Raw genomic sequence first — 27,981 nt, forward strand, 5'->3', positions numbered from 1 at the left:
AAGTTATTGCAGTCAGATCAATAGGAAAAAGCGATTCTAAAGGTAATTTTTTTTTGGGGAAAAATAACAAACGTAATACTTACCTGCAGTGGTTTTGCACAGAGCAGCCCAGATCCTCCTCTTCTCAGTTCCCCCGCAGGCTTTCCTGGCCCCTCCCTCCTGTCAGCTGCCCCCCACAGCAAGCAGCTTGCTATTGGGTCACCTGCTGCTCCGTGTGTCCATTCCCAAACAGAGCTGTGACTTAGCCCTCTCTCTCCTCATTGTCTGACCGGCTGTGATTGACAGCAGTGTGACCTGGGGGTAAGGTAGGTCTCTTCTTGACGTGTGAACAGTGGCACTAGGTCTGATCAGTAACATTCCTATGTTAAAAATTGTATGCCTTGTACATTCCCATGAACTGACGACTGTTGTTAAATTTACATCTGACTGACGTGAATTGGGTACCAAACAAGTTAAAAATGTAAGTCAGTTCTGGCCAATTAGAACAGCCCTGGAGTTTTTGCATCATATTACTGCTTGCAATCGCTGATCATTTGGCACACTTTGTCATTTGCTCCCACCCCTCATCTATAAAGCCAGCTGTAAGTGAAGATTTCTGCATTTTTGGGTTTTGGTCTGATAAGGTATTCATCTCATATTCAGGAGCACACCCGATACTTGCACAAATGAAGATATACTTTATCATTGCGTTGGCTGTTCTTATCGAGTATGCAGGTAAGTTGCTGCAAATTACAATTAATAAGTCAATACTAAACAATTCCTACACTAGTACTGTATTTTGAATATTACAGCTTGCAGAATGTATTGAATTTCACCCTATTAAAGCATAGAATCTAGAACTAATTGGCACTCTTTTGTTCCCATGATCCAATTCAGTAGTTACAGCAGTGGGTCTCTTCTTTATGTAAATTGGGTGCAAGAGGTGGATGCAATGGGCACACTAGGCCTGTGCTATAGGTGGCAAAGTAAAGAGGGGCCTTTCCCTGTGTAATTATTAAGCAGAATGTTTCCATTATCAGAGGAAAATGCAGTCCTCTACCTAAAGGTAATTTTACATGGATTTATACTATTACACATTGTCACAATATTCTAAGACACGGATCAGTCATTTGCTAAAAAATATTGTGTGTAAAAGAGGTGATATTAGCAGAGGGATGTTGCTTTGGACACGTAAGGTTGTGTGCCTACAGACTGTAATGTAATGGTTATGTAGTGATGCAAATGACCAGCGATACTCTCACTCATTATTTGTATTGCCAACATTTCCTCAGTTCCTTTATGTTTGAATTCCAGCCGATGGGATGTTTTACTAAAAGAGCACCTGGCAAAGTAAATGTTCCCTTATCATAGCGAATAAATGGAAACTGCATTCACCCCAACCATCCTACTCTGTGTAAGGAAAACCTGGTATTTTCCTTCCTTTACACATGATTGGGTATTCAGTTTGCTTTATTCACTAAGCTACATGAACATCACTTCTCTAAGTAGACATTCTCTATAAATGGCCACAAAAGAACTATTTTTGGAATAAGGTGGGGGGGGGGGGGGTTAGTCCTCCAGTGGGCAAGCACTAGTCTAGATCTTTCAGGTTTATTAAGGTTTTCTTCTTATTCTGTTAACTTTTACCTTTCAGAATAAGGCCAGCACTGAAAACTTTAAGCATTTTTTAGCTCTATTACATAACTCATGAAGAAATGTTTAAAGTGGAAGTTCAGTCAAGCCGATGGGTCGTTTTACTAAAAGAGCACCTGGCAAAGTAAATGTTTCCATAGCATAGTGAATAAATGGAAACTACATTCACGTCAACCATCCTAGTCTGTGTAAGGAAAACCTGGTATTTTCCTTCCTGTACACGTTTGGGTATTTACAGTTGTGTCCAAAATTATTCAACCCCCAATGCTGTAAAGGGGTTTAGGGACTATAGTGTACATTTGGAATTGTATTCAGAATCAAATCCTACAAGGATGTTGTAACTACCCAAATGCAACTAAAATGACATCAATTGTTTATGTAATACAGTAGTAAATGGTTCTTATGTGGTTTCTTCATTGCCACAATTATTCAACCCCTTAAAGACTACCACTCTGAAGAACAGAGGTTCATACAGGTGCTTTCCATCAGGTATTGAAAACACCTGTGGATGTCACCGAGCAGCAATCAAGCATAATAAGCACCAATTAGGCAGCTTTAAAATGACTGTGATACTCAGCTCCTTCTAGACATTTACTGGTGTGGTTACAAACATGGTGAAGGCAAGAGAATGGTCCAGGAAGACAAGAGAAGAGGTGATTTCTCTTCACAGGAAGGGCAATGGCTATAAGAAGATTGCAAAGATGTTAAACATACCAAGAGACACCTTAGGAAGCATCATTCGCAAATTCAAGGCAAAGGGCACTGTTGAAACGCTACCTGGTCGTGGCAGAAAGAAGATGCTGACTTCGACTGCTGTGCGCTACCTGAAGCGTAGAGTGGAGAGAAGTCCCCGTGTGACTGCTGAGGAACTGAGAAAAGATTTGTCAGATGTGGGTACAGAAGTTTCAGCCCAGACAATAAGACGCACACTGCGTAATGAAGGCCTCCGTGCCAGAACTCCCAGGCGTACCCCCTTGCTGTCTCCAAAGAATAAGAAGAGTCGACTGCAGTATGCCAAAAGCCATGTGGACAAACCACAAAAGTTGTGGGATAGTGTTCTGTGGACTGATGAAACAAAATTAGAACTGTTTGGGCCCATGGATCAACGCTATGTTTGGAGGAGGAAGAACAAGGCCTATGATGAAAAGAACACCTTGCCTACTGTGAAGCATGGTGGAGGGTCAATCATGCTTTGGGGCTGTTTTGCTTCTGCAGGTACAGGGAAGCTTCAGCGTGTGCAAGGTACCATGAATTCTCTTCAGTACCAGGAGATATTGGATGGAAACGTGATGCAGTCCGTCACACACCTGAGGCTTGGGAGACGTTGGACCTTTCAACAGGACAATGATCCCAAGCATACCTCCAAGTCCACTAGAGCATGGTTGCAGAGGAAAGGCTGGAACATTTTGGAGTGGCCATCGCAGTCACCAGACTTAAATCCGATTGAGAACCTCTGGTGGGACTTAAAGAAAGCAGTTGCAGTGCGCAAGCCTAAGAATGTGACTGAACTGGAGGCCTTTGCCCATGAAGAATGGGCGAAGATACCCGTAGATCGCTGCAAGACACTTGTGTCAAGCTATGCTTCACGTTTAAAAGCTGTTATAACTGTAAAAGGATGCTGTACTAAGTACTAAGATTGAATGTCACTTGGGGGTTGAATAAAACTGATAATGCTGTGAGCACAGAAAAGACATTTGTGGTTATTTCATTATAACTGTTATGTTATATTTGTCTGACCTACAAGTGCCTCTTTAATGTAAATGTAAGCAAGATGACTGAATGATCAAAAGCAATGTCAAACTGGCCAAAACACTCAATTTCAGTGGGGGTTGAATAATTTTGGACACAACTGTAGGTGTCCGTTTATGAACCAGCGGTAATAGATCGCTGCTCAGTTCTCCGGCATTCTCGGAGAACACAGTTCTCCTGTGAATGCAGTTTATGAAGCAGTTCTCCGAACGAAGGGAGAACGGTCTCCAAACGCTAGAGAACGCTCTACAAGCTCTGAGATTATAGTAAAAGATCAGTTTACTAAGCAGAGGTAAATTATCTCTACTTAGTTTTTCGGTCCCTCCGATTCTCCAGCTCTGGGCTGGAGAATCTGGAGGGAGAACACAGATCTCCAGAGAAGGGCTGACATGATCTCCTGAGTGTTATAAACTGTGAATGACCAGAGAATAGCTGAGATCCGTTGAATCGCAGCTATTCTCTGTGTCATAAAAGGACACCTTAGTTTGCTTTTTTCACTAAGCTACATGACCATCACTTCTCTAAGTAGACATTCTCTATAAATGACTATAAAATAACTATTTTTGGAAAAAGGGGGGGTGGGGGGGTTAGTCCCAGTCTGGTCTTTCAGGACTAGTCTGGATCTTTCAGGTTTATTAAGGTTTCCTTCTTATTGTGTTAAGTTTTACCTTTCAGAATAAGGCCAGCACTGAAAACTTTAGGCATTTTTTGAGCTCTATTCCTTAACTCATCAGGAAATGCTTAAAGTGTAAAATGTATCAGTGTATATATGTACTTATATATGTATAGTTTATTGTATACATCACTTTACAATACAGCCTTTGACTCTTCCTTCTTTGTTTCCCTTTTCTAGGTGCTCAGTGCATAAATCTTACAGACCGTAAGTGCACTACATGTTTTACAAAGACAGGAGAACTGCATGATAAGCCTTAACATTAAATGAAGCAATATTACATACAGTATTACACAGATTTATAGATGATGAAATCTGACTGCTGTTCATAGCCAGACTGTGAAGAATCAGCATCATCACTTATTCATCAACTCAGTCACTTAAGGGTTAAAGTACAAATACTCAACACAAACACAATAATATTTCTGCTGAAAAAGCACACCTCCTCCACTCTGGAGATCACTAGATTGCTACATCTTCTCTCCAGATGTCTCAAATATACATATGAAAAAAACAGCATTTTCACATCAGCATTCATTGTTTATCACAATTCCAATTTCAGTTCCAACGATTAGCGATCCCGAAGTTCTAAGGCCTGGCTCACACCTATGCTTTTTTTTGGTGCTTTTTGCAGGAACACACTACAGTCCATTTAACCACTTCCCATCCGGCCCATGTACATAAAAGGCCGGACAGGAGCAGTGCAGGAGCGGGTTGCCGTTCATAAACGGCGCCCGCATTTTCAGCCTGTGCACACTCCCTGGGAGCACCGATCGCTGTATGAGGTCCCGATCATGTAATCACTGATTGGCCAATCAGTGATCACATGAATAGTAATAAGCAAGATGTCACTTCTGACATCATTGCTTACTACTTGTGAAATCTGTGAATGATCACAGAGGTCACATGCTACAGGGCTATTCACAACAGCCTTGTACCATGTGACAAGCTGTGACCAATCACAGCTCTCACAGTATTTCTCAATGGCTGCAAGAATGTAGTCAGAGAGAAGGAGAAATTATTGCTTTTACAGCCTTTTTGGGTAATCATAAAGCAGTCAGTGTGAGAAAAAAAAATATTTCATAACCCCCTACAAGTAGTACAGTGTCACTAAGGCACTGTACTGCTAGGATGACAGTATGTAAAAAAAAAACAAAAACATAAATAATAATATATAAAAAATAAAATTGCAATGTAAAAATTTTTTTGGAAAAATTATAATTGTTGGTTATAAACTAATTTGGTTTTTTTTTTTACCTAAAAAGATAGCTGAATACAATATGGCCAATATTTATGAAGAAAGATTATTTATTTGCAAAATTTTATAGGAAAAACACTTTTTTTCAAAATGTTTGGACTTTTCATTTATATGGTAAAAAACAATAAAAATCCCAGTGGTGAATAAATACCGCCAAAATAAAGTTTTATCTGTCTCAAAAAAATGCTAAAAAAATTCATATGGGTACAGTGTTGCATGACCACGCAATTGTCATTCAAAGTGTGGCAGTGCTCAAAGCTGAAAATTGGCCTAGACAGGAAGGGGGTTAAAGTGTCCGGACTTGAAGTGGTTAACATGGTTTCCTACAGGACACGTTCATATCTATGCGTTTTTTAGATACTGCCTTTTTGAAAAGGGTCAGGTTCAATAGACTTCAATGGAGACACTGCAGAAAAGTATGTAGTGCATTTGTGATGCGTTTTGTGCGCTTTAATCTGCCCAACAACAAATTGGCAAAAAAAGCCTAAAAAATGCATGAAAACGCATCAAAACACGTGTGAAAAGATGCAAAACACACCCCAAAAAGCACCGAGGAAACGGATTAAAAGCAAACTGCATAGGTGTGAACCAAGCCTTACACAACCAAATCAAGCAGTGTCATAACCCAGAAAAGGAACAACCATAAATCAATGCTAAAGTCTAAGTCACCGGTCACATCATTGCGATTTAAAATCACGTGATTTATGTGTGTAATTTCAGTGTGTTTTCAGGTGCGATGTCTGAAGACTTTATTGATGCTTGTGAAGATTTTCAACGATTTCTTGCAATTTGCAGTGCGATTTCCATTATATTCTATTTATGTGAAATCGCAACAAAACTGCAGAAAAAGTAATGTAAGAACTATTATAGAAATCGAGCTGCAGCAAATTGAACATGTTAAGACATTGTTAAGACATTGACATTCATAAGATGCAATTTCAGATGTGATTTAAATTCGCAAATCGCACCGGTGTGACCGGGCACTTAAGCTAACCCTACACTGATCAAAATTTGGAATGTTCAGCAGAACTGGCCAAGTATTGATCAGTGTGTGGCTGTCTCTAATCAACAAAAGTCCAAGGGACATGTTGGAAAATGTTTTATTGATCAGCAGCTACAGCCAATCAGCTGCAGATCTGTGTATTCTGACAGTGGTGGGTGCTACTGTCATAGCACAATGTCCCAGCAAAGAGGATTGCTCCGTCCATCCATTTGTGTACATGGAGGAATATGTTTTGTTTTTTTTTACATTCAGTCCATTAGCTGACCAAAAAAAAAAATGTATGGCCAGCTTTTAAAACATTTGTCACAACGTCTCCTTTGCATTACAAGTATGCACACATAAATCTATTTTGCTTCTTTTTTCCCAAAGGGATACAGTGTGTAATTTCTTTAACATATGCACCAATCCTGCATGTCACAAGTGCACTGTCTATAAGAGTACATTCAGACAGCTGAAGAGCAGTGGTCAGGGTCAGCCGCCAGCAGGAATCAGCAGATTTTCCAGTGGTTGTAAACACTGCCTGCACACACTGGATGCGAACAGCTGCAGCTGTCAGATTTTGACTGTACAAATCAATGGCTGGTGCCTCTGCTGTTCATATGTTACCACTCATCTGAGGGGGCGGGAAGGGGTTAAAGCACAAATAGTAGGATCAGTGTCCACGGGCTTAAAGTGATGCTGTCAGAACACGATCCCGGGTAAAGAATTAGATGCCTGTAACCAAATTGGCTCTGCCTTTCTGGCAGCCCAATTTTTAAAGAAAGAATTAAAACTTCTGTCAGTTCATTTTAGGGGATAGGTTATGTATTAAGTTGAGGGTGAGGGTCAGGTTAAGTGTGAATCCAATGTTAGGGATATGTGGAAGGGGATATCAGTGAAATGAAAGTGTATGTACACCCAAAAAAAAAAAAAAGTTGTCTATGTAAAATAGACAGTGTTATAAATTTAAAGAGGTTCTTCAGTCTAAAATAAAGAAAAGTCAGCAGCTACATATTTTGTAGCTGCTGACTTTTCATAAAAGAACACTTACCTGTTCAGGGATCCAACACCTGGGCTGGTTCTTTGATGGTGTTCGGGTCCTCAATGCCAGCTTGTTTACTGTGGGAAGTCAGCTGTAACTCCTTGCGCCCTCACAGCCAGCTCCCCACTGTGCGTGTGCAAATCGTGCTGTGCTTTGTGAATGGTCCTGCAGTCTCCTTGGACCTGTGATGTGTCCCAGGAGGTTGCGGAGGATGTGAATTTCTGTTGGGATTGCCTAGGCAATTCCAGCAGAAGTGGGAGCAGGTGCCTGATAAAACTTGGCACTGCTCCCCCCACCAAAAAAAAAAAAAAACTCTGAAAGAGGTAGGAGGACATAAAGTGGAACTTCCCTTTTTGGGTCAAGTTCAGCTTCAAGGTCCATCCTCAGCTCTCTGATCTCCACACCAAAGTGTCTGCACAAAGTTTTGGGTGCCTAAAAGTGATGGAATATACCGTGTATATATATATATATATATATATATATATATATATATATATATATATATAGTGTGTGTGGTTACTTTTTTGACACCCAGACCAAGTTTGGCAGCATTGGTGTGTGTCAGTTACCTGGACAATAACTCTAGGACTCAGCGGGTCTGACAGCCAGGAACACACACAATTGCACATTCCTAGTTCTCAGTTGGGAGCGTTCTCATGGTAAAGGGACATTTTACATTAGGACTTATAAAGTCATTGCAGTCACCAAAGGAATTAATACGATTGTTGAACAAAAGATTTTTCTACTGATTGCAAAACTTTATGGGCAGTTTTATAAATACTGTTGCCGGTTGTAGTGATATTGCAGATGTTTTTGTGCCATGTGATCTGATCTGTAAATTGTCTAATTACAAAAGCTCCTGGTTTCTAACATCTTTTTGTTCTCTTCTCAGCCCAGTACCAGAATATGACTTATTGTGACACGGACCCATGTTATGGGATCTGTTATCCTGAAAATGGATGTGCATGTAATGATAATACGCTCTGTATTCCAAATGTAAATACATCATGCCCTGATCCCACCAACTGCTGTCCAGCAGGCCTATACTACAGCACTGATCTATCCTGTTGCACACGTAAGTATTTTCAAATCAGTTTAAAGTGTACTTTCTGAGTCTGATCATTGTAGGATGTCATTTTAAACAGATTTTTTTTCTGCTGTGTCTTCTGCAGCTACTCCTATCTGTGTGGATGGATGTGCCACAGATGAAGAATGCACGCCATCAGGAGAGTGTCAATGTAATAACACCGCATACCCTGATCTGAGTAAGACTTTGTTCATTTTCTTTCCTTTGCAATGTCATCCCAGTCATTTCCCCATACAGAGAATGCACAGTATGTGTTTGGTGGGCATATTAGGAGTTTGTTCTTGCAGTGTATACATTGGGAGTCACATTCCCTAAGACATTGACAATATTACATGCTTTGCTCTGTCATGTGTTTGTTATTTTATTATATATGGAAGACGTGTAGATTAGTCATTAGATGGAGCACTTAGTGGCTTTGTACTATTATTTGCTGCTTAAAGTACACATTCCATGACAATATTATGGGGACTGACATTGGTGACCACTTTCACAATGCTAGTTTCTGAATCACTGACCTGGAACAAGAATGCAGCAAATTACAGTTGGAGAAAAGTCGGAGATCCTGATACCTATACAGTATTGGTTCCTGGTTGGTGACTGAAGCCAAAGCATCACTGTGACAGCCAGAAACCAGCATGTTTAGACAGAGGAGCTCAGCAATGGAACCCACATAACCCTTAACAATTGTGAATTAGGATATCAGACACACAGGAAGATCATTGTTTTCAACAATGTGAGAAGGATCCGTAAAGAACAACCATTTTGTAGCACTGCAAATATTAAAGAAGAGTCAGTAATGTAATGAGAATATATGTCTGGGCATACATTACAATATCAACATATATTGGTAGGGTTAGTTACATCAGGCTGCTCACTTTTACATTGAAAAACTAATACATCCCTTTAACCATTAGCCGCCCAGCCTATAGCCGTTTGGCGGCCGCAAAAATGCTTTAGCTTTCCGGGTCCACACCATTTGCGATCTGTCACCGGCCGTCTACCTCGGACACGGCCAATGACAGATCTGAGTACCGGCCCCCGTTGCCGGTACCATGTGACCTGCTGTGACCAATCACAGCAGGTCACATGACAGTTGTATACAATGGATGGCTTCATTCATGCCATCCATTGTATACTAGTGCCTTGCTGTGAATGGTCACAGCAGGTCACATGCACATGTCATGTGATTATGTGATTAGCTGTGGCCAAATCACAGCTAAGCACAAAAAAACAAAAAACAAAAAAAAAACCTGAATGAATCAATTTCATTCAGGTAAATGCTTGCTTATAGCCAAGTAATTCTTTGCTATAAGCAAATTGTGTAAAAAAAAAAAAAATACTGATCACTTCCCCAAAGTAGTACAATGTTACTATGGTAACATTGTACTACTTTGGTCATTGTAAAATATGAAAAAAAAATCTTAATTTTTTTTTTTTAAAATGTAATAAAAAATTAAAAATAATTAAAAAAAAAAATATATATATATAATTTTATTTCATACTGTCACCAGTCAGTGTCCCTGTTCACCGCCATGCCAGTTATATGATGACGCTGTACTGCACTAGTGACAGTATGTAAAAAAGAATAGTGAAAATAATTTTTTTAATTTTTTAATTTTCCGAAAAATTATGACAAAAAAAATACTACTTCAAAAAACTTGCCATTCCTCTTATGAAGTACGTCGGACTGTCTACTCTGCAAAAAGGGATCATTTGGGGATATCTGTACTATTCTGACATTCTTGGACCTCAAGAAATTAGATTGGCCGTCAGTACTTCAGGATTGATCAATATTCAGATATATCCCATAGTTTGTGAACTCTAAAACTTTCCTACAAACTAAATAATACATCCTAATTTGGGTTATTTTCACCAAAGACATGTAGCAGAATACATCTCGGCCTAAATTTATGAAGAACAATTATTTATTTGTAAACTTTTATAACAGAAACAAGGAAAAAAGTGGGTTTTTTTCAACATTTTTGGTCTTTTTTTGTTAATTTAGCAAAAAAATGAAAACCCCAGCGGTGATTAAATACCACCAAAAGAAAGCTTTAGTTGTGTGAAGAAAATGATAAAATTTTAGTTTGGGTACAATGTTGTATGACCGCGCAATTGTCATTCAAAGTGTGAGAGCGCTGAAACGCGAAAAATGGCCTGGGCAGGAAGGTGTAAAATTGCCCGGTATTGAAATGGTTAAAGTCGATGACATTATGCCTAACTGATTGATTAGTTTGCTAAAGAAAAATGTAACCTAAATAACTGACATTAAAAAACCTTTTTAAAACCTTGTGGCATCTGAGTGATGCTGATCTCCTGCAACCTCTTTGCAGCAATTTCATTCTATATGCATGTACTTCAGTGATGACTGCATTTCACAAGGTGGCTCTCCTTATGGTGACAACAGTGGTCTGTGCCTGCATAATGTGTGTTGAAAGTCCTCTTGTAATTTCTATCAGAAGCCCATATGGCAGGATGACAATGCAGCATCATGACTGTTGTCACCCTATAATCAGCAGAATAGGAGTATAAGATGAAAAGCCGGAAACTCGTTCTCCCGATAAAAGTACTTTATTCATAAAGGGTACAGTGTGCAAGTTACAGCAACTTACGCGTTTCGGTAAAACACCTTATTCATAGCCATCATCGGCAGTGCCTGAACCAGGACTTTTATGGCAGGAACACCAAATGTTATGTTAATGAAAGCGGCAGATATGAGAGTATTACAAATTACTTTTGAAATCACATGGCATTTTAGTAATTGGGTTTGTATCCAATTTAAAGCCAAACTCCATGCAGATGTAAAATACACAAATTAACAAGCCATTTGTGTTCGGAAGCGGCATGTTTCACCTTCTTTATTACCAGACAATTTTTCCGCATTGAGCACTGTGATACTTTGACTGACAATTATTAAGTCATGTAACACTGTGTCCAAATTAGTTTTATATGATATTTATGAGACAGATATTGGGGAATTCAAAATAGCCATAATGACACATTTCTGGCTGTAGTTCCCTTAAGAGTTCGTATTATATTCAGATAATACATTGCTTGTTTAATCATTTTTTTTATACTGGAAAAAAAGGTAAAAGATTTCTGTATTTATTACTGTTTATACAGCCTGATTGAATTACAGTAATAAATAACGAGGGATCAGCTCTCAATGTTTCTCTTCCAGAGTCCACTGTGGACTTTTTAAAGTGTTACTAAACCCACAACAGTAAAATTAATCTATATATGTGGTAAAGCATGCTTGTTATACTCACTGTAGAACTTAAGGGGTTAATTCCCCGTATTGTGTAAAAAGGTTGTTTGATCCTTTCTTCCCCAATCCTCCCCTTCGTCTACTGTCCCCAATCCATCTGCTGATAGTACATAGCTCTAGGAGACACTCTGCACATGCTCAGTTTGGTGTGCATTGCTAGAGAGTTTTTTTTTTCTTGGGAGAGTGCATGTGATCAGTACAGGGCCAATCCGCACTGTCCAGACAGAGGGTCAGAGGTCATACACCCTTATAGGATTGTCATAGAAGAATGGAAACACCTCCTACAAGCTTTAACCAGTGCTCTGCTGGACACTGATAGAAGTAACAAGACTGCTATATACTGCTGACGAGAAAAGGTATTTAGCAGTTTATATTTACTAAAATAATTGCATTTCCATGTTCTGTGTATTGTGGGAGACCAGATAGTGAATGCAGGGTCCTGGGTTTAGTAACACTTTAAAATGTTGCGCTTTAGGAATTCTTTCTGTTTCTTGTTTGTTAGGGAACTGGGCCATATGGCTAAAAGTGTCTGTAAGCAGTAACAAATAGTAAGAGGAGAGGATCAATGTACATGTGTAAAAGAACAGTTCTTGTATGCATTGCCCACTGATTGATTTATATGTACTCTTTTGTTGAATTTTCCCAGCACGTGATGATTTTCACCCTACGGTTGACTGTAAAGACAATGCAATGACAGTCTCAATGAAGCAATGTGAGCTAGAAACACTTGGTTACGACCCTTCCACAATTCATGTGAGGGATCCATCAGTGGGCTGCAATTACATTTATATTAATCAAAAGGTCAATGGATTCAGAGTGACATATTTTATGGTCCAAGCAAGATCCATTTGGTGTGGAAACACATTGACGGTAACACACTATTGATTTATTCATTCATTTATTTTAGCAGCTCTTTCGGCTTGTATGTATTGTTTACAACAGGAAATATTGCCTGAAGCCCAACTCCAGCCAAAACATTTCATTTCATTTAGGGCCAGTTCACACCTGATTCACACAGGGCCACAGTCTGTGTTCCTGTGCCATTCCTCTGTGACTCAGTGTGGTGTGATTTTCAACCCATTCATTTGAATGGACTGAACTTACACTGGATCGCACCAAAAGTAATGCAAGTACCACTTTTCAAAAGCGCACTGCACTGGATCGCATAACACTGCAATACCATCTGATCCGGTGCAGGGAAACGCACTGTGTTTGGGATCTGCATTTGGGATGTCATTAGGATTATATGGACACTCACAGCAGAGTGCATTTTGAATGCAGTGTGGGAAATGCACATGAAACATGGGTTTCCCATTTTGGTGTGAATGCGCCCTTAGGCCTGCGTTTTTCAGAGCATTTTCAATTCTGCAGAAATGCACTATAGTCCACTTAACATGGTTTCCTATGGGTTACGTTCACATCTGTACATTTTCTACTGGTGTGTTTTTTGGAAAGGATCAGGGACTTTTTTTTCTCACAGCAGTTGTGTTTTTGGTTCCATAGACTTCAATGGAAATGCAGCAAAAAATGCATCAAAAACACAGTGCTTACATTTTGTATGTGTTTCGGTTTCTCCTGAAAGACAACAGACATGTCCCAAAAACACAGAATGCAAAACCCATCAAAAACGCATTAAAAACATGTCAAGAACACGTGTGAAAAAAATCTGCATAGGTGTTACCCAGGTCTGAAGATAGAGCAGGGAAGAGTTAGGAACCCTGTCTCTCCTTGTTGGAGAGATTTCTTTTGTAGGCATCACAGTGCTAAGAAGTGAGAGAAGATCTTTCAATGGGGTCACTGAGAGAAATCTTACCTCTTCCTCATTCTATAAAGGAAATTGGGCTAGTGGTAAGCTTTAAGGGATATCTCTACTTTTCGTACATTTATCCTTAAAATGCAGATCCCCTCTCCCCCAGAAAGCTCCTTGAGACCTGGTTCACTCCAATGCATTTTTAGTGCTTTTTGCAGAAACGTACTACAGTCACATCTATGCTTTTTTGAGCCGCTGTATTTTTGGAAAGGGTCAGGGACATTTTTAAATGCAAAATGTTGCATTTTTGGTTCAATAGATTTCAATGGAGATGCTGCAGAAAACGCATGTACTGCGTATTTTGACGCATTTTGCATTTTTAATCTGCCCAGTAACAATTTGGCCCCCTCAAAAATGCAAAACGCATCAAAACCACTGCAAAAAGCACTGTAAAATGGGCAAAACGCAAACTATATTGGTGTGAACCAGGTCTAATTTTTTCACTTACAAATCTATGGTTCATGAAGATCTTATCTTTGGGGCCACTGGGTGCTACATAGTCTCTTCACAAACCTCCTCTCCCCCTCCCCCCCAGCAGGTCAATGCAAGGCAGAAGACTTTCCATTTTTTGCTAGGGGAAGCCTGTTGATTGTTGGGCTCAACGATTGACAGGCTTCATTTCCATTAGGCAGAGTGAAGTGACCCCTCTATATTTCAAAGCTGTTTTTTCATTGCTAATTACTTGACAGTGACAGAACAAATTTATGAAGTAAAAGCTCTAACTTGTTTCTGTTTGCTTACAACACTTTGTCGGTATTCCCTTCTTTCCACAGTACGATCAATCCTATGTCAATATATCCAACACCGTGTACATTGGAGTCCTGGATACACCAATCATCAGATTCAATAATATCAGCTTTAACTTTACCTGTGTGTATAATCGGGATATGGTAACAAGTCTGAAACTGCCTGGAAATATAACCTATCAGTAAGAAATAATATCACACTAACTATATAAGCGTTTTGCTTATGTAAAGACACTAACATATTTTTTTTGTTTTCTTCATTAACCTCTCATTTCCATTAATGGGTTTATGATATTTATAACATTATAACATGAATACTATTTATACTGTATATGGCTTAGATTTTTGTGGATCCAGGAGCATGATATTGTGTACTATATGGTGTTAGTACAGGCCTAGCCTTAGATTTTTTTTATATCATGTTCAAGTGCATGCTAAGTAATCAGTAAATGCATAGCTCCCAACTGTCCTTGATTTTGAGGGACTGTCTCTGATTTGGAACAAAGTCAAAGTTTTGCCTCTCCTTCCTCCTCATTTGTCCCTCATTTTGGCTTGATCTATATAGCTGTATATAAAATTCACTATTTATCTATCAAAGAGTGTTTTGCAGTGTAAAACCTTTCATCCAATTTCTAAGTTGCTGAATTTGTATATTTCAAAAGCCAATATAAAGGAATAGTAGTGGTAAAAAAAAGCACTTGTGGGTTTAACCAATCATTCTCCTTTAATAGGGGCATGGCAGGGGGTGTATCCTATGTCTACATACTTTTGCTAATAGGTGTCCCTCATTCCCATCTCAGAAAGTTGGGAGGTATGGTAAATATAATACACTAAGGGATTTACACTCACCGACCACTTTATTAGGTACACCTGTTCAATTGCTTGGTAACATAAATTGCTAATCAGCCAATCACATGGCAGCAACTCAATGCATTTAGGTATCTAGATGTGGTAAATATGACTTGCTGAAGTTCAAACCAAGCCTTAGAATGGGGAAGAAAGGGGATTTAAGTGACTTTGAACATAGCATGGTTGTTGGTGCCAGATGGGCTAGTCTGAGTATTTCAAAAACTGATCTACTGGGATTTTCATGCACAACCATCTTTAGGGTTTACAGAGAATGGTCCAAAAAAGAGAAAATATCCAGTGAGTGGCAGTTGTGTGGATGAAAATGCCTTGTTGATGTCAAAGGTCAGAGGAGAATGGGCAGACTGGTTGCTGTGACATTCAGATGGTAGGGTCAGAATTTGGCATAAACAACATGAAAGCATGGATCCATCCTGCCTTGTATCAACAGTTCAGGCTGGTGGTGGTGGTGTAATGGTGTGGGGGGAGGTTTTCTTGGCACTAGCAAGGTGTACCTAATAAAGTGGCCGGTGAGTGTATTATCCATCACAGGGATCACAGTTCTCTCCCTGACAATGCTTTCATCTGCTTTTCTCTCCAGAATGTCATCTTTGTTCAGGCATCACCCAGGGTCAGCACTTACTTCCTGGCTTGGGATAATACAATCAGAAACTGATGTGTCATAATCAGCAGAAGACTGTTGGCTGGGTTAGGGGGCTTGGACACTCGTAGTGTAGGATCAAAGGAAAGCATAGACATGACCATAACTGAAAGCCAAAAGATAATCAAAGCAGATGCTGAAAGTCAAACACCCAGCCCAGTGCTGCCGTCCTGGGATTCGAAAAATGTGCTGCTCCTCTTTTTTCCCTAGAGGTGCTGGAATGGATCAGAGCAGTTTTGATTGGTCAGCACTGTCATGTGACTGCATTGGCCATTCAGGACTCCTCTGATGCATCCCTAGGTAAAGAAGAGGAAAAACAGCACATTTTTCAAACCCCCAAATCTCTGCACCAGGCTACATTGATGTTAAAACTGAATCACCCACAGAGGTCAGTGCAGCGGGGACCAGGGAAGGGGGGAGGGGTAGGGTGTTAGTTCACCTTTTCATTTTTTCTGTAAAGGTGAACTTACATTTTAAGGGCACTGTCAACATTTGTATTGCTCTCTGTGACCCCAGTGATGAGATTTCCCTATACGTCCTGTCCTGGTGACAGGGTGTCCCAGGAACAAAATGCAGAACAAAAACATTCTGGGGAAGGTTAGAATCTGTGTCAGATTTTATTGCTGTATATGTCTTCCTGTCTCAATGACACCTTTACTTCTTGTCTCAGTAGCAGAGTGACAGAAAGTGAGGGGAAATCTCTCAATAAGTTATGCTCACTGCATGTTGTTTATTTTGGTGTTTTATTGGAGGACACATCTGGTTATGGGCATAAACAACTGTTTTTACCTCTTAAACTTGATATATACTGTATAATACATATACTACACCTGGTATATATACAATATATTTACAGTACACAGTATACGGTATATACACGGTCTATATACATATCTACAGTATACATATATATATATATACAGTATATAAAAGCACAAAACACACTACATACTTTCAAACCAGATCATTTACTGCCACGCCAGCTTCACAGTTCCGCAATGTGGTGTTTGGCCACAGCGCAGTGTACCCGAGGTTTTCGTGTAATTAACTGTGTGGATTGGCCACAGAAACCAGCTTAAGCTTTTTCTTGCTTTGTGTTACTAAACCCACAACAGTAAAATCAGTCTGTATATACATTAAAGCATGATTGTTATACTCACTGTGGAATCTAAGGGGATTAATCCTCCACATTGTGTACAAAGGCTGTTTGATCCTGTCTTTTCTGATCCTCCTCTTCTACTGTCCCCAATCCATCTGCTGATAGTACAGAGCTCTAGGAGACACTTTACACATGCTCAGTTTGGTGTGTATTGCTAGAGAGTTTTTTCTTTGCATGTGCATGTGATCAGCACAGGGCCACTCAGTACTGTACAAACAGAGGGTCAGGGGTCATGCAGCCTCATAGGACAGAGCACAATGAAAATTCCTCCTCAAGATTTAACTAGCGCTGTGCTGAACACTGACAGAAGTCACAAGACTTTAACTGCTGATGAGAAAAGGTATTTAGTGGTTTCTATTTACTAAAATAATTGCATTTCCATGTTCTGTGTACTGTGGGATACCAGATATAGTGAATGCAGGGTCCTGGGTTTAGTTACACTTTAATGCATTAAAATGTAATGATTTTTGTAGGCAGACATGGTGTTTGAAGGCTATTGCTGCTTCTCAGGAAATAAATTGTGATTTAACTTGTTACTGTGTACCTAGATTGTGAGCTCGAAAGAGCAGGGCCCTTGACCCCCTTGTGTTTTGTTACTGTATTGTCTCATGTTCTGTCCCCCACTATAATGTACAGCGCTGAGCAAACCTTTTAGCGCTATATAAATACTGTATAATAATAATAATACTGGTTTTGTTACCTAAAAATGTGTTTTGTTTTCTCAGAACAGTATACCTGTCTGGAGCCAATGAAACTGGAATGTATCCTGTTACCATGGCTGCTTATAAAGATTCAACATTTACAATATCATATCAAAATGAAGAAGAAGTGACTATTGGAACAATGATCTATGTGGGAATATTTGTGACAGGAGCTGATGGAAAGATATATGTTCTCCGGATAGAGACGTGTGTTGCAAGTCCAACAGATAATCGTAATGATGTAAATAGTGTTTATCTTATAAAAAATGGGTAAGTCTACATTTCTTATACAGCCTTAGAGATGAAAGATGAAAGAGATGAAAGAAAATGTAAAGATCTAGAACTTCACATAGCACGGAGTGCGAAATACAAAAGAAGCGCAGTTATAACTTAGGAATGAAATAACCTTGCAAACATCTTCCTGATTTAGCTGGAATCAGTATAAGTGGCCTTAGGCTGGCCATAGACGAGCCGTTTATCGGCCGAATTGTCGGTCGATAAATGAAAAATCGGTCATTGCCATTGCCGATGCTGCCACCAATGTCTACGAAAAATGGCCGTTTTTCATAGATTTTCCAGCATGACCGATAAAAAGAAACAAAAAGATCCCCGAAAAACGGTAATATATGTACCCCCAACGTGGCACCATCCCAGCATATGTCTAGTACAGAAAGCAGAAAACTGGAATGTAGAGTTGTATCTGGTCAAACTGGGTGATCCTGTTCTATCTCCAGTGAAAATGGGACTTTGTGTGTGTCAGCCACCAGGAGGAAAAATCTGTAATATCGCGAGCAACAGTATTATAAAAAATTTATATTTTTATTGGTTCATCATTAAAAAACAAAGTCACACTTCACATTTTAAAACCAAATGATCTTTGAAGATGATATCAGCATGTGGTTACATTCACATAGCAGTAAGATGCACAATAAGCGTATAGGATCAACGCATTTCACTGCATTTGCTTCCTCAGGACCCACTCTTTAGATGAACCACTCTAACAATAAAATTGTTATATATCATCTTCAAAGATCATTTGGTTTAAAAATGTGAACAATGACTTTGTTTTGTAATGATGAACCAATTAAAGTACATACATTTTTTAGTACTGTTGTTCTATGTGATATTACAGATTTATCCTCCGGATGGCTGACACACACAAAGTCCCATTTTCACTGGAGATAGAACAGGATCACCCAGTTTGACCGGATACAATTGTACACTCCAGTTTTCTTCTTTCTGTTATAGACATATGCTGGGATGGTGCCACGCCGGGGGTACATATATTAAATTCCAGACCCATCTTCCATCTTATAGATACAATAATTTTTGCCCTTCACTGCAGAACCGTTTTAGCATATCCTCATTGTGTTGTGGTGTCATCCATTCTAAATGAATTCTGCACTTGCAGAGGCGATTGCATTTCAGCATACTGCATGCACAGTAACACAACGGTGCATTGTGTTGCCAAAAAAAAGACCAGGTCCTATTTTATGTGCTGGTGCATTGTGTTGCCAAAACAAAGGCCAGACCCAATTTTATGTGGACTGAGGTGCATTGGCAGCCCATTGGAAATAAATGGACTTTCTTAACGCAACATGTGCTAGCATGCTGGTAGTAACGTTGGGACAAAGTCTTCCAGGATGAATATGGCAAACTGTGACCAATCCCCTCCTGATGTGCGCACTTCATTGTTTTCTTCAGCTAGGAACTCACATTTGCAGTTCCCCAGTCTGCTAATGAGATTTCACGTGGGCCTGGAAGTGCGCTGTCATGTTGTGGGACCTGTTGTGTGTTCTCCGTCGGTCTCCTTATGCTGATTGTGAATAGTGTCAGACCAGCCAGAGGCAAAATGCAAGCCAGGGCTCCAAAGGCATTGCTAGGATTGTGAAAGACTTGAGGTACTGGACAGTTCAGCTAGAGGCAAGGTGTGGTGCACCTATGCAAGGAACTGATGGTGGGGCCACCTTGTACTAACAGAGGGAAGGGTTTAAAGGGGTATAGTTAAATAGGACCTCCACCTGTATGCTATACTATATATATAATACCCTAATAAAGCGCCCCATGATTGCATATTTCCTTTAAGTCAAATGTGGCAAACTCTATCAAAGGCAAAGAAATGAAATGGTTCAATAAGATCATTGCTGATTTCCTTGAGGTGATTGTAGCTGTATTAGTTCACTTGTGACAGAAACAATTGAGTACTGTCCGTGATACTTTTTTATTTCACTAACAAACAATTTTCAGGACAAGCTGCTTGGACCCTGAAGTAGGGAACATACCCTGAAAGGTTGTCCTGAAAATTGTATGTTAGTGCAAATAAAAAAAGTATCACGGACAGTACTCAATTGTATCATTGCTGATTTACAATCAAGGCAAAAATCAAAGCCTAATTATGAAAAGTAATATTTCATTTTCCTAAGTCATGCTAAAACCTGCCAGTTTGGTCAGCAGTGTAACCAAAAACTTCTTGCATGGTTTTTCTTCTTTACAGCTGCCCCCAGGGACCTGTTTCCACAACTGTGTTACAAAATAGAAATGCATTAGAAGCAGCTTTCAGCATAAGCTCATTTCAGTTTCAAAATCAGGCCAATGTATACCTTTTCTGTGATGTACGTTTGTGTGACAACACCACTGAAACATGTTCTGGGGTAAGTGATAAATGCCTTTTCTATGAAAAGAGGCTGAGATTGTTTGGCAGCAATGAAGCATTTCTCAAGGTGTCCATAGGCATTACATGACAGTTTAGATTGTCTACTGGCTAGGAGCAACATGCCATACACTGTGGTTGATTTGCCTTCCCATTGAGGTACCATTCATGTTAAGAAATCCAGCAGTTGCCACCTATGACTGTGGGTTGTCAGATCTTCACTAGCTGTGAAGATGCCTATTACTGTCCATGGCCACGTGAAAGTGATTTCTTTCATGGCAGAAGTACAGGGTTGCCATTGCTGGCCTCCTTCTGTAGCTGCCTGGCTATATCTGATCAAAGCAGTATTGAACCCGAACCAAAAATGTGATATATTGCAGCTTACCAATGATTAGATGTGTTGGCTGCCTTCGTTTTCTTTTTTAAGTTTTTTTCCCCCTCTGTTTTCACCTGGTGATCTGGCCAGTAACACACCTCCTGTATTAGAGTGCCCCCACTCTGGATGAAGGAGCACAAGGGGCAACTTTGGACAACAACATTCTCAGTCTCGGGGAAGGGGAGTGCTAGATTTACTAGCAGTTTTAAAAACACTAACAACTTGAAGCCATACTGCGGCTAATACTTTATAAGCAGTTACAACAAACAGTTGTGTACCTTTTGGGATAAAGGCTTTACATGAATAAATGAAAGCTGATCATTGTAAGCACCCCTGCCAGTGAAAGATGTTTTGTCTCATCCCTGTAACTGATACTTCTGTGGGAGCACGTGTTCTTTTGAAAAACAACAAACTTACTGGCCAGCTCACCGGACGAAAATAAAAGAAAGCCTAAAAAAGAAAATAAATGCAGACATCACATCTAAGAATTGATAAGCTGCAATATAATAAATGTTTGATTTCAGGTTTATTACTGCTTTAAGTGCTTTTAAATAAACATACATGCTGGAAATGAGTGTCAGAAAAGTGTCAAAACTTGTTGCAGGTTAGCGACTCAGGGAGCATTGCAGCCAAAGCATCAGGATGACAGCCAGGGAACTAGCATTCTCAGAGACTTTTGCAATGGCATCCTCCATAATCTCACATGAAAGATTTTCTTTAAAGGACAACAGTATTCTTGTATAACTTAAAACCCCACTCTGGACTGCTGTTACATTTCCCATGTAGTGGGGTCCCCCATGCAGTGAAAGATGGACATGGGTTAAATGCTCATGTGACTAGGGGGGCAGGAATAGGTCATGCTTACCTTATTTTTCACTCCCACAGGCTTCTTTCTCCTCATTCAATGCTGCTTCACTTCACTGCCTGGCCAGTTGCAGCTCTATGACGTGATCATGCAGGGAGAATGGAATATTTGTACTTCCCCCCCTAGCTAAACAAGCATTTATCCATGTAGTGCATGGGGGACCCTGCATGGGTACATTTAACAGCAGCCTGGAGTTGGGCTTTAACTCTGAAAGCCCCTTTCTTTCCCTTTATGCTACTAGACATCCTATACATACCTCAGATTAGCAGATCACCTGGACTTGGAGTCATGGTCTATGTTGTCCTCCTTCAAGCCGGTTAGGAAATGTACAGCTGTATCTTCATAGGCTGCTTTAGTTGTCAAACATTTTCATGCAGATGACAGCCAGAGTTTCATTTCATTTTGTTCATGAGACAGGAATCTTATTCTTCATGTCCTAGTTTGTAAATCCATACAGTATTATATGAGGGTTCTTCAAAAATGTTTCTGAATTTTTTAAACTCTATTACATATACAAAAATGCGGAAACCTTTTGAAGACCTCTGGTATAATGATCTATATAATGACCTATGGTGTGCGTAAATATATATGAATGGAAGCCCTGAAACAATATACAGAATGTGGATCCTGTAATTGCAAAAAGGGAAAGGGACCTGTCTGGGTTCAATGAGCAGGGGTCTGCTTGTAGTCAGCAAAATGTAACTTACAGAGTCTATACAGTAAGCCAACAAAACACTGCTTTCCTATTAAAAACTGACCAAACTAGGCATGAGAGCACAGTGGCATCAGTTCACTAGCTGTGCTGGGAACTCAGCCTGCTCTCCTCCAATGATCAGACTTATCCTGACACGCTGCCCCCTGCACAGCCACTCACTGTGAAGATCAGTGTGCTGGTGTTTCTCCTCCTCCAGATCTTATGCAGCTGAGAACAGAGGGAATGTGATCACTTATTTTAGAAAAAGGGGGAAAAGATATTTATACTTTTTTTGTATCTATACACAAATGTTTTGCCTTTCATTTCTATTTTAAAGAATAGGTTCACCTTTGAGAACATGTTACATGTTCCTACTGCTGTAGCTTCTCCTCTATTTGCCGCCTCTAGTGACAGCAAACCAGGGATCTTCTCCCTGAATTTGCTGTCACAGGTTTTAAAAAAAAAAACAGCCATGTGTGGATCTGTTCTGTGAACGGGGTGATGGAATTCTATGAATGGGAAAAGTACCGACAGTCTTTGTGGCTGTCGGCTTGTAGTTCTCAATGAATTACCAGGGTGCTGTTGAGTGCATTAGGCACGTCGCTGTTTCATCCTGTCATTGTGTAAATGCCTGTATGTATGAAGTAAGAGCAGACAGCTTACACTGACAGCCTGCAGCAGTCCTGCATTGCATTCGTGATCTACTGAGCGCTGGTGAAATGCGTTGCAGGCTCCTAGTAAAAACATAATCAATGCACTTTTTTTTCTGCAAAAAGATGTGCAGTTTTATTTTTTTTACAAAGGTGATCTTATCCTTTAAACTGAATGGGTTGTTTTACAAGGTGAGGGTTTACAATCACATTATGTACATCATATGGGCATACAGTGTAAAATACATCTTTTGTTGTGGTGCTCAAGAGCCACAGCTGCAGCGTATTTTTGCCTACAGGAATGCATTACAAAACCTGCCATGTGTGTAGCTGCCGGCACACGCATGTACTCACACACACGTATGGATGTATTTTTCCAGACTTAAAATGTAATGTTTTGAAAATCCTACCTATATGCATGTGTGAATAGATGCTGGTGCTAGCAGTTACTTGTGCCATGCTATTTTTATATAATAAAAATCTAGAATCTCTGTGTGATTTCCTATGATCAGACATGTCATCTAACAGCTTATGTTTTTTTTGCTTTCCACAGTGCGGCGCTTCTAAATCCTACAACACAGCTACTAATGAGGTCAAGATAGGCCTAAACTTGGCAGGTATGGCACAATAATTATCATATACATATGTACAGAAATGTTTCCTATTTGTTATGATATTATCACATGACATAGTCTTTTAGTGCCCGATCACACTGGTGCAATTTCAGGTGCGATTTGCGAATTGAAATCGCACCTGAAATCACATCTAATGAATGTGAATGTCAGGGTCTTAACCTGTGCGTTTTGCTGCAGTGCGATTTATAAAGTAGTTCTTGCATTGCTTTTTCTACAGTTTTGTCACGATTTCACATACATAGAATATAATGGAAATCGCACTGCAAATTGCAAGAAATCGTTGAAAATCTTCACAAGTAGCAATAAAGTCTTCAGAAATTGCGCTAAAATTGCACACAAATTGCGCGATTTTAAATCGCAGCAGTGTGACGGGTGACTTAATTTATGAATCTTATTTTTATATTCTCTGCATATAATTGGGTGGTTGTCAGCAAGAGTGAAAATAGCATCTATAGTAAATTGACCCCACAGTGTCTTCAGCAATGTCCATCTTTCAGCACTCAATATTATTATTATTATACAGTATTTATATAGCACCAAAGGGTTTGCTCAGCGCTGTACAATAGCAAGGGGGACAGAACATAAGACAAAACAGTAACAATACAATACACGAGGGGTTCGAGGGCCCTGCTCTTTCAAGCTTACAATCTAGGAGGGAGGGGAAGTGGTAGAGGAGGAAGTGGCTGTGGGGGATGGAGTGGTGGGAGAAGTGGAGGAGATCGGTTGTTAGGTGAGGGTGGGGTAGGCTTCCCTGAAGAGATGGGTTTTCAGGGTGAGCCTGAATAGGTGTTAGGTATCAATGAGTTCTTATTAAGAATTTTAGTTACTTTGCTTCAACTACCTATCAGAAGCAGACTTACCCTACAGGTTTGAATCATTTTGGGGCTGTAGAAAAATAATTCCACTTCTTATGTTACATTCACACCTTTCTGTGCTTGATGCGGTATGTTTTAAGCACAATTTACTTGCACTTTGATGCGTTTGATATGTGTTACCATTCATTCCAATGGAAGGTGCATTTATCTCAGGAAACCATAATATGCAGCAAAAATTACTTTTCTTTGCACTCCCTACCCACACAGTAGTAAAAAGCATAGGCACGAATGTGTCTCTTATAAGAAGACATTGATACACAAAGCCCAGATAATTTTCCACTGTTCACGCTTGTACTAGCTAACGCATTGGTCTTAGTATTTGGCGTTCTTCATCTTTGTCTTTCTTTATGTGTGATTCATCACCATTGTCTGTCTCATTTCTCCATGTGGTAGACATATTACACATCCTGACTACGGGTTAATTTACACTGGAATGCAGTGCGGGAAACGTTCATGGCATGCTTTGTGTGTGTGTGATCTGCTGCGGGTGTCAATATAACCATAATGACATCCCAAATGTGGAACGTTTTCCTGCACCAGATTGCATGGTACCATACTACCATATGATCTGGTACAGTGTGTTTTTGAAAACAGTGTATCTGCTACTTTTGGTTCGATCCAGTGCGATCACAACAGACTTAGTCTCATAAGAATCACACAGGAACGAGGACTGTGGTCCTGTGCGATTCAGGTGTGAACCGGCCCTAAATAAGACATTTTAGCTCTTGATGGTATGAACCTGTGTTTTGTTCAAACACCCAATTATGCTGCAAGGGTGGTATCCAAAAATATTGGGGACTTTTCCACAGTGTTGTAGGCCAATTGCAAAAGTTTTCATACCCTAAACAGAGTAATACATCTTCCCTGTTTATGAGAATAATACAGTTGTTCTGTTGCCCTTAAAGTGGTTCTAAAGGCTAATAGTTTTGACCTTAATGCATTCCCTGCTTTAAAAAATGCCCCACTAACTGCTCCCCCTTCGCCTCCGTTCCTGAACACTTACCTGCCTCCTCTCACGATCCAGCACTGTCTTGTCTGTAGATCTTCTCCATTCATTTTCTCTTCTCACAGGAGACTCAGGCAGCAGAGGGAGCTATTGGCTCCTGCTGTTGCCAGCCAAAGCCTGGGAGGAGGGAATGGGGGGGGGGGGGGGGTGAGCCATGCTGTGTGAGTCTATTTAACTTCATTGACTTTGCCTGAATTAGTATACCATTGGTTTTGACATTGAAAAATATTAATAATTTCTTTAGCATTCCATTAATTACTGCTTTGTATTTGATGCAGGTAATTTTGACGATGTGGGAAGCGCTGGAAAACATACAGGTAAGATTTACAGATGATGAAGATATATACTATAATATACTGTAGAAGAATTAGCTGATAGTTTAGAAGTCTGGAAAAGCTGTCCCTGCAGCTCCCCTTCAGCAAAGAATCCTTTAGTAAATATGGTGATGTTGCCCAATTTAATTAAGTATCATCTAAATTCTCAGATAAAATGATAGAAGGGGTATTGCTGGGCAGTGGATCTACTTTTATTCCATTAATTCTTTTTCAGTCCTTGCATTGTGATTATCATTTTAATATGAAATATCTTGCTATCCATGCATATAAAACCAACTTAAATATCAATAGTTGCTGTCATTATGCAATGGCTAGGTCATGGCTTCTCAACTAGGGTTCCTCAGAAGGTTGCTAGGGGTTCCTTGATCAACGAGCAATTTCTGTCTTCCAGATAAGTTCCCACTGACACCATTGATCTTTTTAGCTATCTGTAAGGGGTAATTCATCCCAGTGACCACAAGTGTAAGGAGCTTTCTTCTCACTGACCATCACACTAATGTATCAGGAGTTATAGATATAGTAATTTGTAGCTGAAGTTCCCTGAGACCAGAAAATCATTTTTTACGTTTCCTCTGCATTGAAATGGTTGAGAAAGGCTGATATGGAGTCTGTATTTACTAAAGCAAATGAAAAACAGCAGGGGAAAGGTTATGAAAGGCTGGGTTAGGTGTGCGCTTTTCCTTGATGTTTAGTCAGGAAGGACCAGCAAAATCATTTCATGCAATTATATTGGCTGAGGAAGCCAAACTGTTTCATATATTAGTCCAATTGCAATATTCCTAATGCACACGTTCCTGAAGATGGCTGTTTGGTGTTGGTGGGTGCTTTGAAGAAAACCAAAGATAAATGTTGTAGTCTAGTAGTTAAAGTCTACAAAACGTCAAAAAAAACAGAGAAGAATGTTGTAATCTAGATGTTGTAGTCTATTGGTGACCTCCTGAAAATTCAATTTTTTTTGGCTACCATGCTAATCCTCTGACTTCACAGAGCCAGTCAGTCAGTGAGGCACAACAAGTATGTTTCAACTCAATATTAAAGCCAGAGGATCGTCAGATCTGCCAGAAACTAGCATTTTCAGATGGAAGGCAGCATTGTTAGCTCCTATTTTTCTGTCATTGTCAATGTCATTTCATAGAGGTATAAGTAATTGTTAATAGCCCAAGCAGTGTGTATACCTTCCCAGTCGGCTGTTTTGAATCCTGTTTGGGGAATGGTGGACACTGAGAAATCATTGGATTTTACTTTGATAGAGATCTGTTCTTGGAAACACATTGATTTTGTTATGACTGTGACCAAACAAGGACATGATGGGAAATTTCGCAATGGGGACACCTGTTCTGGTGACAACTTCTAGGGGACTTTCCCTCACTTTTTCTCACTGCTCTAAATAATGATTAAGTGGAGGAACCCCTACCAATAGGTCTAAAGTACAAGTTATATTTATCCAAAAATTCCCCCAGCCCCCTCTATATTCCCCTTATAAATACAATCTGATATGTTACACACAAGCTACCCAAGGAGGTTTGTATTTACCTCTTCCAGTGGCCCCTGCGCCATCTGCTTCCTGGCCAGTGAAATCTAGTGGTGGGCTGCCTGTGCTTGCCCACTAATGTCCCATAGACTTTGCTGCTCCTGCAGCATGGGTACAGCCTAGTCAAGTCTATGGGACCTAGTTTACATAGTGTTTCCTACAGTCTTCAAAAACTTAGATAAAGATTATAGTATGGTTGTGTTGTATTCCCTCCAATAAAGAAGTCATGTATGAATACTAAAGAGACATACAGTTTTAGACATGAAAGCATTTTCCATGTTTTTAGTACCTTAAAATTATTTTGTTTTCTCTAGCTGCATCCTGGGCTCTGCTGGCTGGAATTCAACTAGCTTTTGTGTTTATCAAGTTCTTCTAAGAAGATCTGAAATCACCTCTTTGTGGTCAGCCATGGCATATATACTTGTGATATCTTATATTAGTGCCGCGCATATATCTCAATATACTGTACGCAATCTACTGAGTGCATCAAAAAAACATTTAACTTAAATATATACTTGCGTATATATTTACTAGTAAATATATACTTGCAAATATACTTGAATAAATCTTAAGGCAAATAAACTTTATTATTTATTTTCTGTATTGGACTGAGATATCAGACTCTGCGTTGTATTTATGCTCCTTGTATGCTATGTCTTTCTTTAAAGCAGAACTTCACTCTCTCGGTGATTTGATTATTTGTAATCCTTATGATGCTTGCATTAGTAAATAAATGGAAGGCATACTATA

The 27,981-nt window shown here is 39.7% G+C and overlaps 1 protein-coding gene across 1 annotated transcript; it reads left to right on the top strand.

Moving 5' to 3' along the window:
- The first annotated feature begins 569 nt into the window (after positions 1-569).
- On the top strand, positions 570-27,981 carry LOC149442014 (uromodulin-like). The gene is made up of 11 exons (XM_089656634.1): positions 570-714; positions 4,235-4,261; positions 8,229-8,411; positions 8,509-8,601; positions 12,338-12,561; positions 14,275-14,429; positions 17,639-17,884; positions 20,109-20,265; positions 23,403-23,466; positions 25,644-25,682; positions 27,546-27,981. Exons 1-11 carry the CDS (start codon positions 666-668, stop codon positions 27,605-27,607), a joined length of 1,299 nt encoding a protein of 432 aa, XP_089512760.1. The 5' UTR covers positions 570-665; the 3' UTR covers positions 27,608-27,981.

This window comes from Staurois parvus, unplaced genomic scaffold (genome assembly GCF_062004578.1).
Source record: "Staurois parvus isolate SC_StPar_1 unplaced genomic scaffold, SC_StPar_1.0 ptg000922l, whole genome shotgun sequence".
Taxonomy (NCBI): domain Eukaryota; kingdom Metazoa; phylum Chordata; class Amphibia; order Anura; family Ranidae; genus Staurois; species Staurois parvus.